The sequence below is a fragment of the Ovis canadensis genome, chromosome 12, assembly GCF_042477335.2.
Source record: "Ovis canadensis isolate MfBH-ARS-UI-01 breed Bighorn chromosome 12, ARS-UI_OviCan_v2, whole genome shotgun sequence".
Taxonomy (NCBI): Eukaryota; Metazoa; Chordata; class Mammalia; order Artiodactyla; family Bovidae; genus Ovis; species Ovis canadensis.
In genome coordinates, this window is record NC_091256.1 from 14,358,662 (window position 1) to 14,373,843 (window position 15,182).

Here is a 15,182-nt window from a genome sequence, read left to right on the forward strand (position 1 = left end):
TTTTAAGCGGACACTCCCGGGGAGGACACTGTGGGCTTCTGGAGCCTCCTGCTGGGACGTGAGGGGTGGGGGTCGGGTAGGGCACGGGGAGTGTGTCCCACCTGTGATTCAGGTTTAAATTGTGAACCTCAGTCCTCCTATGGCAAGACGACATGTCCTAATCCTATCCCTTGGTTAAGAGCAAAGTAGACGTCAGTGGAAGTAGAGGGAGGTCACAGGAGTGGCTTGTGCACAGACAGGAGTCATCACCTACCTAGAGCTGGACAGCTCACCACAGTCCTCCATCCTCAAAGCAAACAGAACCTCTGCCAGCCTGAAATTGGCCTCTCAGCCTTGACTCCTGAGCTCGGGCCTCACCGCGAGCTAAAATGCTAATGCCACCGCTGCTAGTGCTTTTCAGCTTAAGTGATTACTGCAAGTGTGCTGCGAGTTCTGCAGTGGGGGGTTGGTGTAACAAACTGGGACGGGAGGGCCAGCTGTTGCGAGGGAGCGGGGAAAGTGTGGGATGGCACACGCCAGGGAGGGGACAGTCAGAGCAGCGCCCTTTCTCAGGGCTCCTGCTCGGGTCCTGCCCAGTCCTTGGCCTGCACCGAGGAGCAGGGCTGAATTGGCTTTCTGGTTGCCTCCACGGGGACGTGCTCTGGAGGGACTGGGTGTGGAGAGCCTCAACATCAGCCTGGGCGCAGAGGAGGGTAGGAGCCCTCTTCTGGGGGAGGCAGGGGACCAGCTCTCCCTCTCTTCTGACACCATCGGAGAGCTCAAAGGAGGCACTACATGTAGGCCGAGAGGGGAGAAGGGTATGTTTAGGGCTAGAAGAAGCTGGACACGACCTTCCTTAGAAAAATCTTATCAAGAGCAGGAAACTTTTCAGAAAAAAGCCCAAAGCCACCTAGCTGGCAGGGTGTGTAGATATGTGCTTTGTCAGACCGGAAGAAGGGGTGGGTATTTAGACAAAAGGTTGGGGTTTTGTTCCTGGTTTCACGGGGACCTGTCTTACAACTCTGGGCAGTTTGGGAGACCCCTTGATCTCAAAGATATCAGGGCAGATAAATGACTTTCAGAGCTTCCCCCACCTTTCCCCAGCCTTGCCTGGGCGTTTCCTCTGCGTGTGTGCTCTTAATTAAAGGCTTGAGTCCGTCTTCTCTTTGCTCTATTAACAACTATCTTTTTCTCTACCTTTCTTTTTTTCCCTCAATTTCTTACAAGTCCCACCTTCCCAAGACCCACCTCTGACTCTCCCCTGCCCACTGCATGGAACCCGCTCTCCGTGGACATTTCCCCCCGGCCACTCTCTGACCTACTTCTCCAGGATGCTGGCTCCCCGTGGTCTTGGGAAAGGGAAAGGGAAAGTGAAGTCGCTCAGTCGTGTCTGACTCTTTGCGCCCCCAGGGACCGTAGCCTACCAAGCTTCTCCGTCCATGGGATTCTCCAGGCAAGAATACTGGAGTGGGTTACCATTTCCTTCTCCAGGGGATCTGGGCTTCCCTGGTGGCTCAGAGGTGGTCTTGGGAACACAGTGCGAAAGCCAGTTCCCTTCTCTGAGCCAGGCCCGGGTTGGTCTCCCATCTAGAAAGCCTCCTCCTCTCCCACCAGCAGCTTGTCCACCTTCCAGCGTGCAGCAGACCTGGGCTTTAAAAATCTGTCTCCACGGGAGACAGCGTCTGGCCCAACAGTTTCACTCTTAGGTATTTTCTTCAAAGAACTGAAAACATGTCCACACGAAAACTGGTACATGAGTGTTCATAGCAGCATTATATAGCATCATAGCCGCTGTTCATAACAGCCAAATGTTTATCCGCAGACGGATGGGCAAACAAAACATGGTCTGTCCACACAATGGAATATGATTCAGTCATAAAAAGGCACGAAGTCCTGACTCTTCCTATAAATGGGTGATCTTTGACAACGTTATGCTAAGTGAAAGAGGCCGGTCACAGGAGACCACGCACTCTTATGGTGCCATTTTCATGAAAGTCCAGAGTTGGGAAAATCTCTAGAGACAGAAAGTAAATGAGTAGTTTCTTAGGGCTAAGGGTTCGTCCAGAGAGGAACGGGGAGTGACTGCTAATGGGTGAAGGGTTTCTTTTGGGGGTGATATAAATGCTCATAGATCATGGTGATGAGTTCATAACTCTGAATAAATTTTTGAAAAAACATTTAATTGTGTGCTTTGAATAGATAGTTTATGGCATGTAAATTATATCTCAATTTTTTTTTAATTAAAAAAATCTCAAAACCCATCCTATCCTTTAATCCAGTAATTTAACAAATACCTCTTGAGCCAGACCCTGTTTTCAGGGTGAATATGACACAGGTCTCTGCTCCTAAGGTGCTTATATTCTGGAGGACGATTTTAGTGAGATGAAGGAAATAAAGCAAGGTAAGGATGTGGAGTTACAGAGTTGGGGTTACTTTAGCTCTGTGGGGAAGACCTCTCTGTGCTGACACTTGACTGCAGGAGAGAGCCGTGCAAGCAAAGGGTGTGGGCAGAGGCGTTTCAGGCAGACAGGGCTACAAGTTTAACCGGTGTGCAGGGGGCACTCCGTGTGGGCCCGGCACCCGCCGGGCCAGGGGACGGCGTCATGCGAGGCTGCTGCCGTGATCTGGGTCTAGCAGGGCAGCCGCCTTTGGCTGAGATCCCTCCCAAGTCAGGCTGCCTTGTTCTTCCTTCAGGGTCCCCTCAGCCTTAGCAGACGGTATCAAACAGGCTGGGGTGTGAGTGTGGGGGTGATCCCACTGGAGGGCTTTCCCTTGCTCCTCCTACTGGGTGCCAGCCCTCCCTTTTCTCCCGGGCTGGACCAGAGTCTGCAGCCCACCCTTGCCCCTGTGGGGTGGAGAATGTCTGGATGCCTCTGACGCCTCCCGGGTCTGCCTTCTGCCCCTTGCCCTTCGGGGAGGGGCTTGTCCGAGGTGGACAGAGGGACTCCCTTGCGGTAAAACTGTGAGGGGAATGAGGCCGCATTCTTCCCCACACCCTGGCAGTCTTGGGTGGGACCCTGGCTGACATCTGCCTGTTCAAGCCCTTCCCCTGTTTCAGAGCCAGGCAGCCCCACCTCTTATCACAGAACCAGAAAAGCCAGCGCGGGCGTGTGGGGGTCACAGGTGCCCTCTGGGCAAGGCCGAGCCCCGGGCTGAGCAGTCAGCCGTGCTCAAGGTCACGTGGCCAAGGTGGGTGGCAGCTCAGCACTGCCCGCGGAGAGGGCCTGGCTCTGCTCCTGCCCCTGTCTGCACCTCCTGTGTGGGGCCGTTAATAAGTAACTCGGACATTTCCCCGGCTTCCTGACGAAGGGCTCCCCAGACTGTCTTGGGGGACCAGGGCCCTTCTTTCCACCAGCCGGCACTGGCTTCAGAACCCCAACGAGGGAGGGACAGGCAGTGATACCACACTGGCCTTCTCCCAGGTTGCAGTCAGAAGCTGGGTCCCCGCGGGGCCTGTCTCACACCTGTCTCTCGTCTGGGCCCGCCTCCCGATGTGTAAAATGAGGGTAGGGCTCTTCGGTCCTTGGTGCCACTCTGGTAGTTTCCCGGCCAGCCTCACAGGATCGCCCCAGAGGGCTTGGCAGCGAGAACCAGGCGCGGGGCCAGGGGTCAGGCAAGAGCTGGCTCCAGGCCTCTGACCCTGAATGCTGAGCGGGCCAGTGTGTCCCCCTGGGGCAGCCTGGGACCTGCAGGTGAGCTGCAGATGGCTGAGCGAGGGAGGCGGACAGCTAAGCAGAGGGGGACAAGCGGACATCTCACTCCCGCCGCACAGGAGCCTTGCAAGGCAGCGCTCACCATCCTCAATGTACAGCAGAGAAACTGAGGCTCAGAAGGGCTAAGTGTAAATGCCTTGTCCCGAGCCACCCCCTGGGAACTAGCAAAGGTGGGCCTAGGACCAGTCTTCTGATTACAAACACATCCGTGCTGCCAAAGTGGCAGTGACCTTGAAGAAAAGTGCAAAGTGTTAGTTGCTCAGTTGTGTCTTACTCTTTGCAACCCCATGGACTGTAGCCCGCCAGGCTCCGCTATCCATGGAATTCTCCAGGCAAGAATCCTGGAGTGGGTTGCCACTCCCTTCTTGAGGGATTAAACGCAGGTGTCGTGCATTGCAGGCAGATTCTTTACTGTCTGAGCCACCAGGGAATGACATTGCTATTCTGTGATTTTCAACTACCCACATTCTTGGAAGGGACCCTTGACCAAATCATTGTGACCAGGCCAATTTGTGTATCTCAGTCTGGCTCTAGGATGTCTCTAGGACTCCTTTTTTCTTGATAACAACATTACCATCCTAAAGAAATTTGTTCAGGGTGATTTTTAAAAATGACTGGGCACAGCCCCACCAAAACAGCTGGGGAGGGTAAGCAGCCTGGGATGCAAACCCAATGTTCATTGAGTTGCAGCTGTCCCCATTTCCTGGGAACTGGTCTTCACCCCTGGCTGCCCCCACCCCACCCCAGGGTACCCCAGGAACCCAGCTGGCAGGCTGCAAGCCCAAACCACGGCCTGAGGTTGGCAGGAGCTGGCCCGGCTTGGCCCGGGGTTAGCAGAAGGGACTTCCCAGGCCAGCCTACCTCCAGCCTTTCCTTTCCTCGAGTTCTCTTTCCATCCCTTTCTCCTGTCTGTCCCTGGGCCTGGGAACAAAAGGCCCCCCTCTGGAAACTGAGTGGCCCTCTCTAGAACAGCAAATCGAGAGGGTGCCCGCTGGAGAGAGGAGCGGCCTGGCAGGGCTGCCCACTGGCCCCCAGCCCTTCTGAGCCCCAACCCTGTCTCCCGAGCCTCTTGCTGTTTCACTCCGCACCTTCGGGCCACCTGGCCCACTAGACTGTTTACCTTGTCACCTCTGTGTCCTTCTCTGTGTCACCACCATACCATCAGCCTGCTCACCGTCTCTGATCCCTTTGTCCAGGCCGTGCTGCGTGGGGTGATAAGACAGGCCTTCCTCAAGCATTCCCATCTCACTGGCAATATTTAGCAACCCCAGATCAAACGCCTCAGGGATGGGGTCCAGGCACAGCCCAGCCGTGGGTCCTGCAAAGAGCAGAAGGCAGCAGTGTCCTTAGGAAGCTTGCGATGGAGCCAGCGTTATTGGGAAGCAGCTGGAGCTCCCGGAACACAAGCAGAGAGTGCACTCGTTTCTAGTGACTTCAGCCGTTTGCTGCGCCTCCTAAGTCCAAGGCTCTGCAGAACCTGGCCTCACGCCCTCCTCTCAGCCTGGCGGGGTCTGTGGCCCAGCGCCTGCCTTTTTACGCTCACACGTGTGCGTGCACACGCCTCCATGGGAAAGCAGCATGGCGTAGAGAGCAAGCCAGCAGCCCTGGGCGGCGGTCTGGGGTCTGTCCACTGCACACGCCTCCATGGGAAAGCAGCATGGCGTAGAGAGCAAGCCAGCAGCCCTGGGCGGCGGTCTGGGGTCTGTCCACTGCTTTCTTAGCCCTTCTCCCAGCCGTCTCTGATCCCTCTCTGACCTCCGTTTCCTGTGAGTCACACGGGGCCCAGTTGCAGGGTCTAGCTCACAGCTTTGCCGTGTGCACCAAGCGTCGTGGACACTGGGAACAAGTGTCCTTGTTCTCATGCCCGCCTAATGTTAGTTCTCCCTTCTCTCCCCGCACCTTCCCACATCCCCGCCCCTCTCAGCTCACCGCCCCCAGGTCAGGTGCCCCCAGGAATGTACTACTGGCTACTTAACCACTCTCATCCAGGTTTTTCAAGACAGGAATGATAGTGTTTTTCCGGAGAGCTTTAGGAGTAATCCTTTAGGGTCCTACTCCACCTTTTTGTACTTGGAGCATCTGTGCTTTACCAGAAAGTAGTGAGTGAGGAAGTCGCAATGCCAGTCCATGGAGTAGCTCAGAGGGGAGACCTCGAGGAGGAGTCGGGGACCCTCTGCTACCCCTGAAGTCAGGCCACCCTGGAGGCTGCCCAGTCAATCTCGTGCAGGGAAAGGAAGGGGAGAGAGCCGTCTGAGAGGCCTGTCGGCCTGTGAGGTGTGGCTGTCTTCTCGGTGCCAGTACCAGGAGACGACCCACCGGGGAGCAGGAAGCAGAAGCGCGTGAAGCCCGGGGAGCAGGCCGGCTGTCTGTGCCGGAGGCCAGGGGTGCGGGGGGAGCAGGACGGGGGCTGGGGTGGGGGCCCGAGTAGGCCTCCCCGCAGCACGACCCCCTCTTCTGGCAGCTGAGGCTCCCCTGCCTTCTCACACACAGCTCTGAGCTGGGAGTTGGCAGTGGTCACGATGGGTAGACCAGCCTGCAAACAAGAAAACAAGGAAATAATGATCCGCTACTATCAGCAGAGCCCTTCTGATAACGGATTTAATCAAAGATGGAACGAGATGAAAAGCTGAGTGCCCAAAGGGTCAGAGGCAAGAACTCCTAGGAAAAGACAGTCTGAGGTGTCTCTTGGGGCCTCTCACTGTCATCAGTGAGCTGGAAATGCCGGTCTTGACGTGTAAATACTGACTCTCACCAACCCCCTCGACCCTCCAGGTCTGGAGAGTCAGATGGAGGTTTCTAGGGCTCTCCAACTTCTCATAATCTGAGGTGCCTCCTCTACAAGCCCTCCCTTCCAGAACCTTCTTCTGCCCACTCTCCTTGCCCCCCTGCCCCCACCTTAGCCTTTCAGACTGGCCTCAGAAAACACGAGGCTCCCTTCCTTTCTCAAGAGTCCGGTTGCTGGGCAGGTATACCCGAAAGGCCGTGACAAAGCCATAAGCTTCTGTGCAGTGCTCACTCTCTGCAGCTCTCTGGGCTCCTCCAGGGAAAGCTCTCCACCCAGACACTGCTCCGTGGGGAAGGCTGAGGGCCTCGCTTCTGGACACTTGCTGGGCACGTAGAAGGGTCACCAGATTACCCAGATACCTGGGCTGAGGGCTTGATTTGGGCAGCTTGGGCCTGGAGCCTGCAGAGGGCCCGGTGTGCCCTACACCTGTGTGTGGGAGGGGGCACCTGGCCGCCCTCCCAGGCCCACCTCCAGCCTCACATACGTGGCACAGCTCCCCGGAGACGCTCAGAACCGGTTCACCCCACACCTTCCCTGGGAGGGATGGAGGTATCTTCACATCATAATTGTTTATCAGCAAACAGTTTAAAGTAAATGATACAAGATCACTTTTATAAGTCCAATAATAGCAGTTATGCCTTATGAAACATCCCTTACATAGTTCTCACGACCACCCTGTGCGGCAGGGACTGTCACTGGAGGAGACTCAGACATCTTGCCCACAACCTATAGCTAATAAGCGACAGAGCACCACAGCTCCCTTCACCCTCGGACCAGAGGATGAGAGGAATGTCTCGGCTTCCCTGGGGGCCTACCCAGCAAGTAGATGAGTAGATGGGGCTGAGCAGGTCCTCACGTGAAGGGCTGCAGCCCCATCCACTGACCTCGCCCCCCACCCTGCAGCCTGGCCCAGTCGCTGTGGGCCCTCTTCACCTCCTCCCTGGCCATCTCCCTGGTGTTTGCCACCATCCCCTTCTGCCGGGACGTGGAGGTGCTGGCCTCCGTCATGGCGCTGGCCGGCCTGGCCATGGGCTGCATCGACACCGTGGCCAACATGCAGCTGGTGAGGATCTACCAGAAGGACTCGGCCGTCTTCCTCCAGGTGAGCCCCCGGCGGGCCTGGGGCTGGGGCGGGGCAGGGCTCAAAGGAGCTTCCTCAGCCCCCTGCCCGGGCCGGGTGTCCCTTCCTCATGGCCAGGACAGTGACCTGGAAAGAGCAGCAGGGTCAGGTTCAGAGTGACCACTTCCAGCTGGGCCATACTGGCTGTTGGCCATACTGGACTTGGGTGTCTTCATCTCTAAAACAGGGTGGTGACCAGTGTGTGCAGAGAGTCACAGGAATCTAAGTGCTAATGAGAAAAGGCTCTTTGTAAATTGGGAAGGGGCGTGATGGAAGGATTTGCTGTTCTCTCGTCTCCTGTGTTTCTTCTTCCATCCTTCTCCCCGCTCTTGCCCAAGACTCTAGTCCAGCCCTTCACTTTATCAACCCTTCTTCCCTTTGGGGTGTTACCTGGTGGATTCTAGCATGGGGATAGTCCCAGCTGAGGGTTAAGCTTTGGGAAAGAAGGGAGTGAGGGAGGGGTTGGCCACTGTCCCCACGTTATCTCAGGCAGGAAGGTGGGGACGGGAGCTTCACTCCTCACCCCTTCTGCCTCCCACCCTCTGCTGCATCCAGGCAGGGGCTCCCCAGATGGGGCACACAGTGGGGTCATGCAAAGCCTGAGCCACGCCTTCACCACCCTCAATTCTCTTCCCCCCCCCAGGTTCTCCATTTCTTTGTGGGCTTTGGTGCCCTGCTGAGCCCTCTCATCGCCGACCCTTTCCTGTCTGAGGCCAACTGCTTGCCTGCCAACAGCACAGCCAATGCCACCTCCGGCAGCCATCTGTTCCATGCCTCCAGGGTCCTGGGCCGCCAGCACCCTGAGGCCCAGCCTTGGTCCAACCGGACGCTGCCTGGGCTGCCCTCGCAGGACGGGGCAGGGACCCGTGTGTCCTATGCCTTCTGGATTATGGCTCTGATCAATGTGAGTGCCCCTGGGCAGGGCTGGGTGAGGGCTAGTGGACAGTCCCCTACCAGGCCATACCAGCTCCCAGTACAGATTCTTCCATTTCTGAGAAGTGGACTGGGGCTGAGATGTGCCTTCAGGAAGAAGGGAAAGCTGACCCCCAGAGATGGATCCTGACCACAGGGAGTCACAGGAGGTCACCTCTAAGGCCCTTCAGTTGTGACACCCTGGGACTGAGATTCTCCAAGGAGGTAAAACAGTGAGCAGGTCTAGCGCCATGACATCAGGGCTGACTTCCAAGTCCTCGGAGCTCCCCTAAGGCAACCAGCTCTTCTTCTCCAAGGGCAGCTGAAGTGGACCTCGGGACAGAGCCCTGCAGGACATGCCAGGCTCCCCTCTGGGGTCCTCAGTCGCTAGTGGGCTTCTCCTGTTCCTGCTGTGAGGTGGGCCCCCATGGAGGCTGGAGGATGGACAAGATGACCTCCAAGGGGCCCTGCATGAGGTGGCTGCCCTGGTGGGGACAGAACGGGGAGACCACCACACGGTGGCCAGGGAAGGTCTCGGGGCCCTCTGTACCCCAGCTCGCATGCTCCTCTGCCAAGTCAGGGCTGACTCGCACCTGGCTGGAAGCCCCCTGGGGCCCTGCAGCCTAGGTTAGCCCAGGCTGGGGCCAGAGCGAGAGGACGGGGAACCCCCGCCGGCTCCTGGCCAGCTTAGGGCTGATGGCTGGGAGCAGCAGGGGCAGGCGCTGGGGTGGGGGTGGTCCGCCCGGCCGTGGGGTGCAGGTGGAGCAGGCGCTGGGGTGGGGGTGGTCCACCCGGCCGTGGGGTGCAGGTGGAGCAGGCGCTGGGGTGGGGGTGGTCCGCCCGGCCGTGGGGTGCAGGTGGAGCAGGCGCTAGGGTGGGGGTGGTCCACCCGGCCGTGGGGTGCAGGTGGAGCAGGCGCTGGGGTTGGGGGTGGTCTGCCTGGCCGTGGGGTGCAGGTGGAGCAGGCGCTGGGGTGGGGGGTGCAGGTGGAGCAGGCGCTGTGGTTGGGGTGGTCCGCCCGGCCGTGGGGTGCAGGTGGAGCAGGCGCTGGGGTGGGGGGTGCAGGTGGAGCAGGCGCTGGGGTTTGGGGGGGTCTGCCTGGCCGTGAGGTGCAGGTGGAGCAGGTGCTGGGGTTGGGGGTGCAGGTGGAGCAGGCGCTGGGGTTGGGGGTACAGGTGGAGTAGGCGCTGGGGTTGTGGGGGTGCAGGTGGAGCAGGCGTTGGGGTGGGGGTGGTCCGCCCGGCCGTGGGGTGCAGGTGGAGCAGGCGCTGGGGTGGGGGTGGTCCGCCCAGCCGTGGGGTGCAGGTGGAGCAGGAGCTGTGGTTGGGGGTGGTCCACCTGGCTGTGGGGTGCAGGTGGAGCAGGCGCTGGGGTCAGGGGTGGAGGTGGAGCAGGCGCTGGGGTGGGGGTGGTCCGCCCGGCCGTGGGGTGCAGGTTCAGCAGGCGCTGGGGTGGGGGATGCAGGTGGAGCAGGTGCTGGGGTGGGGGTGGTCCGCCTGGCCGTGGGGTGCAGGTGCAGCAGGCGCTGGGGTGGGGGGTGCAGGTGGAGCAGGCGCTGAGGTGGGGGGTGCAGGTGGAGCAGGCGCTGGGGTCAGGGGCTGAGGTGGAGCAGGCGCTGGGGTGGGGGTGGTCTGCCCGGCCGTGGGGTGCAGGTGCAGCAGGCGCTGGGGTGGGGGTTGGAGGTGGAGCAGGCGCTGGGGTGGGGGGTGCAGGTGGAGCAGGCGCTGAGGTGGGGGGTGCAGGTGGAGCAGGCGCTGGGGTCAGGGGTGGAGGTGGAGCAGGCGCTGGGGTTTGGGAGGGGTCTGCCTGGCTGTGGGGTGCAGGTGCCTCATCGTTTGTCACTCTGACTTGGAGTCTGTCTTGTCACCCGTCCCAAGGCAGGCAGGCTAGGCCTCAGAATGGCGCCATACAGGTAGTATTGAAAGAGGCCTTTGAGGATACCCAGTCCCACTAACTGAGAAGGCAGGAAATGGCAACCCACTCCAGTGTTCTTGCCTGGGGAATCCCAGGGATGGAAGAGCCTGGTGGGCTGCCGTCTCTGGGGTCACACAGAGTCGGACACGACTGATGCGACTTAGCAGCAGCAGCAGCCCCGCTAAACAGCCAGACCGTCACTGGCTCCAGGGCCTGTAAAGGGGCCAGTCAGAGACTTGACCAGGCTGGAACCCTGGCCTCCGACACGAAGCCCTCCCAGCTGCCCTGTAATCGACTGCTCACTTCCTTTCTCTTTTGTAACTTTCCCTGCACCAGAGTGCTCATGGGAGGGCCTCAAAAGCACACCCCTCTCCCTCTGCTCCTTCCCTTTTCTTCCCATGGCCATCATTGTTCGGGGAACAATGCAGCTTTGGGCCTTGTCCTCCAAGGGGGACCTAGGAAGGCAAAGGGCCCTGTCAGTACAATGACAAGGCTGAGACTCTGGACCAGGAAGCCGGAACATCCAGCCAGCTTAAGCCCGAGGTCTGTTTTCTCTTGCTCCACGAGGCACAGACTGGAGGCACTTTGTTTGCTGCAGGATTTCCGGACTTTTTCCATTGGTTTGTGTCTGAAGATAAACAGTCCACCCCAGAAGAGAATGGGCTAAGCATGCATGTGGGCAAATGCAAACACACAGGCCAGCCCACCTGGCATCCTCTGGCTTTTAAGGTGGAGCCTCTCTTTCCTGAATGGGCTCTTAATAAAGATCCAGTGTGTTCCTGCTGGCAACATCAGCCAACCCTGGTGAAGTCCTTCCCACCACCCACCTCTCTGGAAAGCCCAACCTGAGTGAGCACACCTCTTTTACAGCTGTTTCCCCTTGGCCTTCACCCAGGCGTTCTGCTGCCAGAGGCCTCTGCATGTGGGTTTCCTGTTTCCCCCATCAGATTGGAGAGAGGGCTTCACCTCCCACATCAGACCCGGGACTCCGGAGGCAAGGGCCGTCTCCTCCATTCAGGCCCGGTTTATGGCTCTAATGCTGCTGGGGTCTGCCTGACTGACATTAATAAGGGGAAGGAGGCTCCCAAAGTGCCCCCAAGGAGGTGCCAGCACAGGGGTGGTGTTTAGCTGACTTGGGGAAATGCCTGTGTGAGCCAGCCTGTCTCCAGGCGAGGTAGAGGCTTGCCCAGGGCAGTGCCAGGCAGAGGCTGGCAGCTAGCTGATGTCTGTGCCAGCTTTGCTTGTGAGCCCCGAGGAGCCCATTGGCCCCTGGGACACTTCCATAGCTCCCTGGGCTTCTTCTTCTAAAGCAAAAGGAGCCAGGATGCAGTTACGGCAGGAAGGGCAGAGGTTAGACTCGACGAAGGACTTCCTGGCGGCAAGGGTAGTTAGACACAGGCAAGGCACCTGAGGGAGGCGGTGGAGGCAACTCCAGGAGAGGAGACAGTTCTCATTGCTCTGGGGGTTCCTAAAACCAAAGCGAATTAACGCAAATATCAGTCAACCTGACTCTGGGCTCTGCGTGCGTGTTGTTCGTAGCATGCATTTCTCACTCTAAAGGAGGCCCTGCCTCTGTTTACCTTGAGGGCAGCCCCTGTGCTTTTGTGAGGTACATCACCCAGAACAGCCCCTGACATGGAGACAGCACTGGTTAGAATCAGGATGCCTGGGCGCCAGTCTAATCCTGCCTCAAGTCAGCCATGTGGCCCACACTAATGCTCTCAGACCTTCCCACTGCAGCAGGTTTAGACTAAGTGATAACTCCGAGCCTCAGCTGCCCCACCTGGAAAGTAGGTTTAATGATTTCCCCCAGCACATTTTAAAGAACTGTGATGAACAAAAGCCAAACTCCTTTCTAAAGCATCACATGCTCTACCAGCGTGAATGAGTGTGAGGGGCCATTTCCAGCCCTGCTCAGGACAAGGATGTTGGAAAGGAGTTTATCTCTTGCACGTCCGGTGCCAGCAGAGGCCCCATGTGAGTCCAAGCTTTGCGTGTGAGAAGCACCTGTCTGTTCAGGGAAATGACTGCAGCTGAAGTCTGGCAGCAATTACAGCAAGCCTGCAGGGGTCAAGGCACCTGGCAGTCTTAGCTGGGGCTGGCTCTCAGGGGGCACCCTGTGGAAGGAGCCATCGTCTCCCAGGACCACGCAGACCTCGGCCGCACAGCTGGGCGGAGGGGGTGCAGCAGGCCGGGCTGGGAAACGGGCCGCCTGGCAGGGAGCGGGCTCTGACCCTCTGCCCGCCCCCAGCTCCCGGTGCCCTTGGCCGTGCTGTATCTGCTGTCCAAAGAGCGCCTGCTGGGCTGCTGCCCTCAGAGGAGGCCCCTGCTGCTGTCTGCGGACGAGCTCAGCCTGGAGACACAGCCTCCTGAGAAGGAAGACGCATCCTCGCTGTCCCCCCAGTTCCACCCAGGTGGGGACTCTTAAGGAACCCTCAGGCTCAAAGCCCCATTCTGAGGCTCCCCTGCTAAGCCCTCCCTCCCAGAGGGCAGACGTGGATCACAGGTGGTCATGGCTGGGAAAAAACCCTTGGCCCTGCTGGTCTCGGGGTGTGGGGAGGGGCAAGAGATGGAGCAAACGGGACAGGAGGAGAGGAGAGCAGCTTGCACCCCCACCCTGCCTCACCCTGGCAGTGTGACCTCGGGCACCCTGCCTGTGTGACCTCGGGCACGCTGCCTAGCCTCTCTGAGCCCTGCTTCCAGCCGCCCTGCGAAACGGACAGAGGCTGTCCTCATGAGCCGTCGGAAGGTGGAGAAGGTGGGAGGCAGGAAGTGGTCTCCTTTCTGCCAGAACTGAGACCTGTCCCCCATTCCTGTGTCCCATCCAGGGCACGAGGACCTGTTCAGCTGCTGCCAGAGGAAGAACTTCAGAGGGGTCCCTTCTTCCTTCTTCGCCATCCACATCACAGCCGCCCTGGTCCTGTTCATGACCGACGGGCTGACGGTGAGCCTGCCCTTGGAGGGCGCCTCTCATGGGGCACCCCCTGAGCCTCAAGTCCAGGTGTGGAGAGAGAAAGGAGGTGAATCAAGGTTTCCTAGAGACCGCACCTCTAGTACAGTTGATCCAAGTGTTTAAACTCAGTATAAGTCCCAGGCAAGAGCCTCTCTAGAACTGAATACAGCCTCTGGGAACCTTGGTCTTCTGTGTTGTTCCGTTTTTATTTTCATGAACCCTGTGGATAAGGGACTCTGGTGTGTTACACGTTTTTCAAAGGGGCAGTGCCCTGTTCCCCCAGGTAGAGGTCATGCCATATAGACGCTAGGGCTTTCTGCTTCCTGGAACACTTTCCAAGCCTCGGCTTCTCAAGCCACGTGGTAAACAAGCTACAGGCAGTATCCGGGCCCAGCTAGCCACCAGTGACCTCTGTTACTCTGTTTACTGCTTTTCTCCAGAAACCTCTGCAGGATTAGATTAGGACTGTTTGCAGTCGCTGATTGATTAACTGGTTGCCATATGAGGGACTCTCCAAAGAAAAGGCCCTGAAGGCCTAGATGACCTGGTAGAAAGTACTCGTGACAGAACTGGTTGACTTCCAATGCTCAGTGTGACCTTGGGCAAGTCACTTCCCTCCGCCCTTTCATCTGTAAAATGAGATGCGTGTACACACCTTTTTTAGCTGCGGCGCCCTTCCTTTAGCAAAAAACCTTCTGTGGAATCCTCCTAAATGGGGCATGTAGTGAAATGCTGCTCTGGCTGAGGGGGGCAGAGCCTGCCTGCCTGCCTGGACCCCGTGGGGCTCCTCTGGGACCCAGACATGCCTTCCTGAGCCCCCGGCTCCCGTGGGCACCATCTGCAGGCTTCCCATGGGCACTGTCTGCGGGCTGTGGCGCCCAGGTTCCAGCCTCAGCTCAGGCCCATGTGTGCCAGGTGGGCTCGGCTCCAGGCCTCTGGAGCAGGGCTGGTCCCCACTGGCCCAGACCACGCCTGCCCGGCTGGGGACACTACAGGTGTGCTCAGCGGGACCCATCTCCCCACAGGGCGCATACTCCGCCTTTGTGTACAGCTATGCAGTGGAGAAGCCGCTGTCCGTGGGACACAAGGTGGCCGGTTATCTCCCCAGCCTCTTCTGGGGCTTCATCACCCTGGGCCGGCTCATCTCCATTCCTGTCTCCTCCAGAGTAAAGCCAGCCACCATGGTTTTCATCAATGTGGTAAGTGGCCCCTTTCACTGCTTGGAGACCCAGAAGAACCGTTCACCCTGTGCCATAGCCCTGCCCCAGGACACCTTCTCAGACTGGACTCTGCCCCAGGTGGGGGGGGCGGGGTGCGGGGGTGGAATGTCGACGCACAAGGGTGGGAAAGAGATGCTGGGGTGGAAACCCAAGGCATGCGGCCCACTTGCATGGTCTTGGAAAAGCCCTTTCCTCTCTCTGGGGCTCAGACTTTGTACCCACTGAAGAAAGGGGCCATGGGAAGTGACTGGTGCTGTGTCGGGAGCAGGTCCCCGCTGACAGCCTGCCGGACGAGGAGGGAAGCAAGGCTGACCTCGATCCTTCCTGGTTCACCCTGGTGCCCAGGGAGGAGGTCAGAGCGCTGTGGCCGGCAGAGGCACCATCTTGGGGATGGTGCCTGGGAATTTGCATCTTGCAGCTCTCCCAGAGTAGCACGTAGGATGACCTTCAAGGAGCTAGTCTCTCTGGAGGTCTGGGCCTGAGAGGTGGTTAAGACTTTCCATCCTGATGTGTATCCCCGCCACCACCTATGACAAAGAGGTCCAGATTACAGACTCCTGTAAGGTTGTTTAGCCCAACTTCTGAC

General features: G+C 58.6%; 1 protein-coding gene across 1 annotated transcript in view; it reads left to right on the forward strand.

Moving 5' to 3' along the window:
* Positions 1-15,182, forward strand: part of MFSD4A (major facilitator superfamily domain containing 4A) — a 28,439-nt gene that overhangs the window by 2,610 nt on the left and 10,647 nt on the right. Inside the window, exons 2-6 of the mRNA XM_069545219.1 lie at positions 7,381-7,579; positions 8,241-8,501; positions 12,675-12,837; positions 13,252-13,367; positions 14,402-14,575. Coding sequence (XP_069401320.1) covers positions 7,381-7,579; positions 8,241-8,501; positions 12,675-12,837; positions 13,252-13,367; positions 14,402-14,575 — 913 coding nt within the window. The remainder of the gene's footprint in view (positions 1-7,380; positions 7,580-8,240; positions 8,502-12,674; positions 12,838-13,251; positions 13,368-14,401; positions 14,576-15,182) is intronic.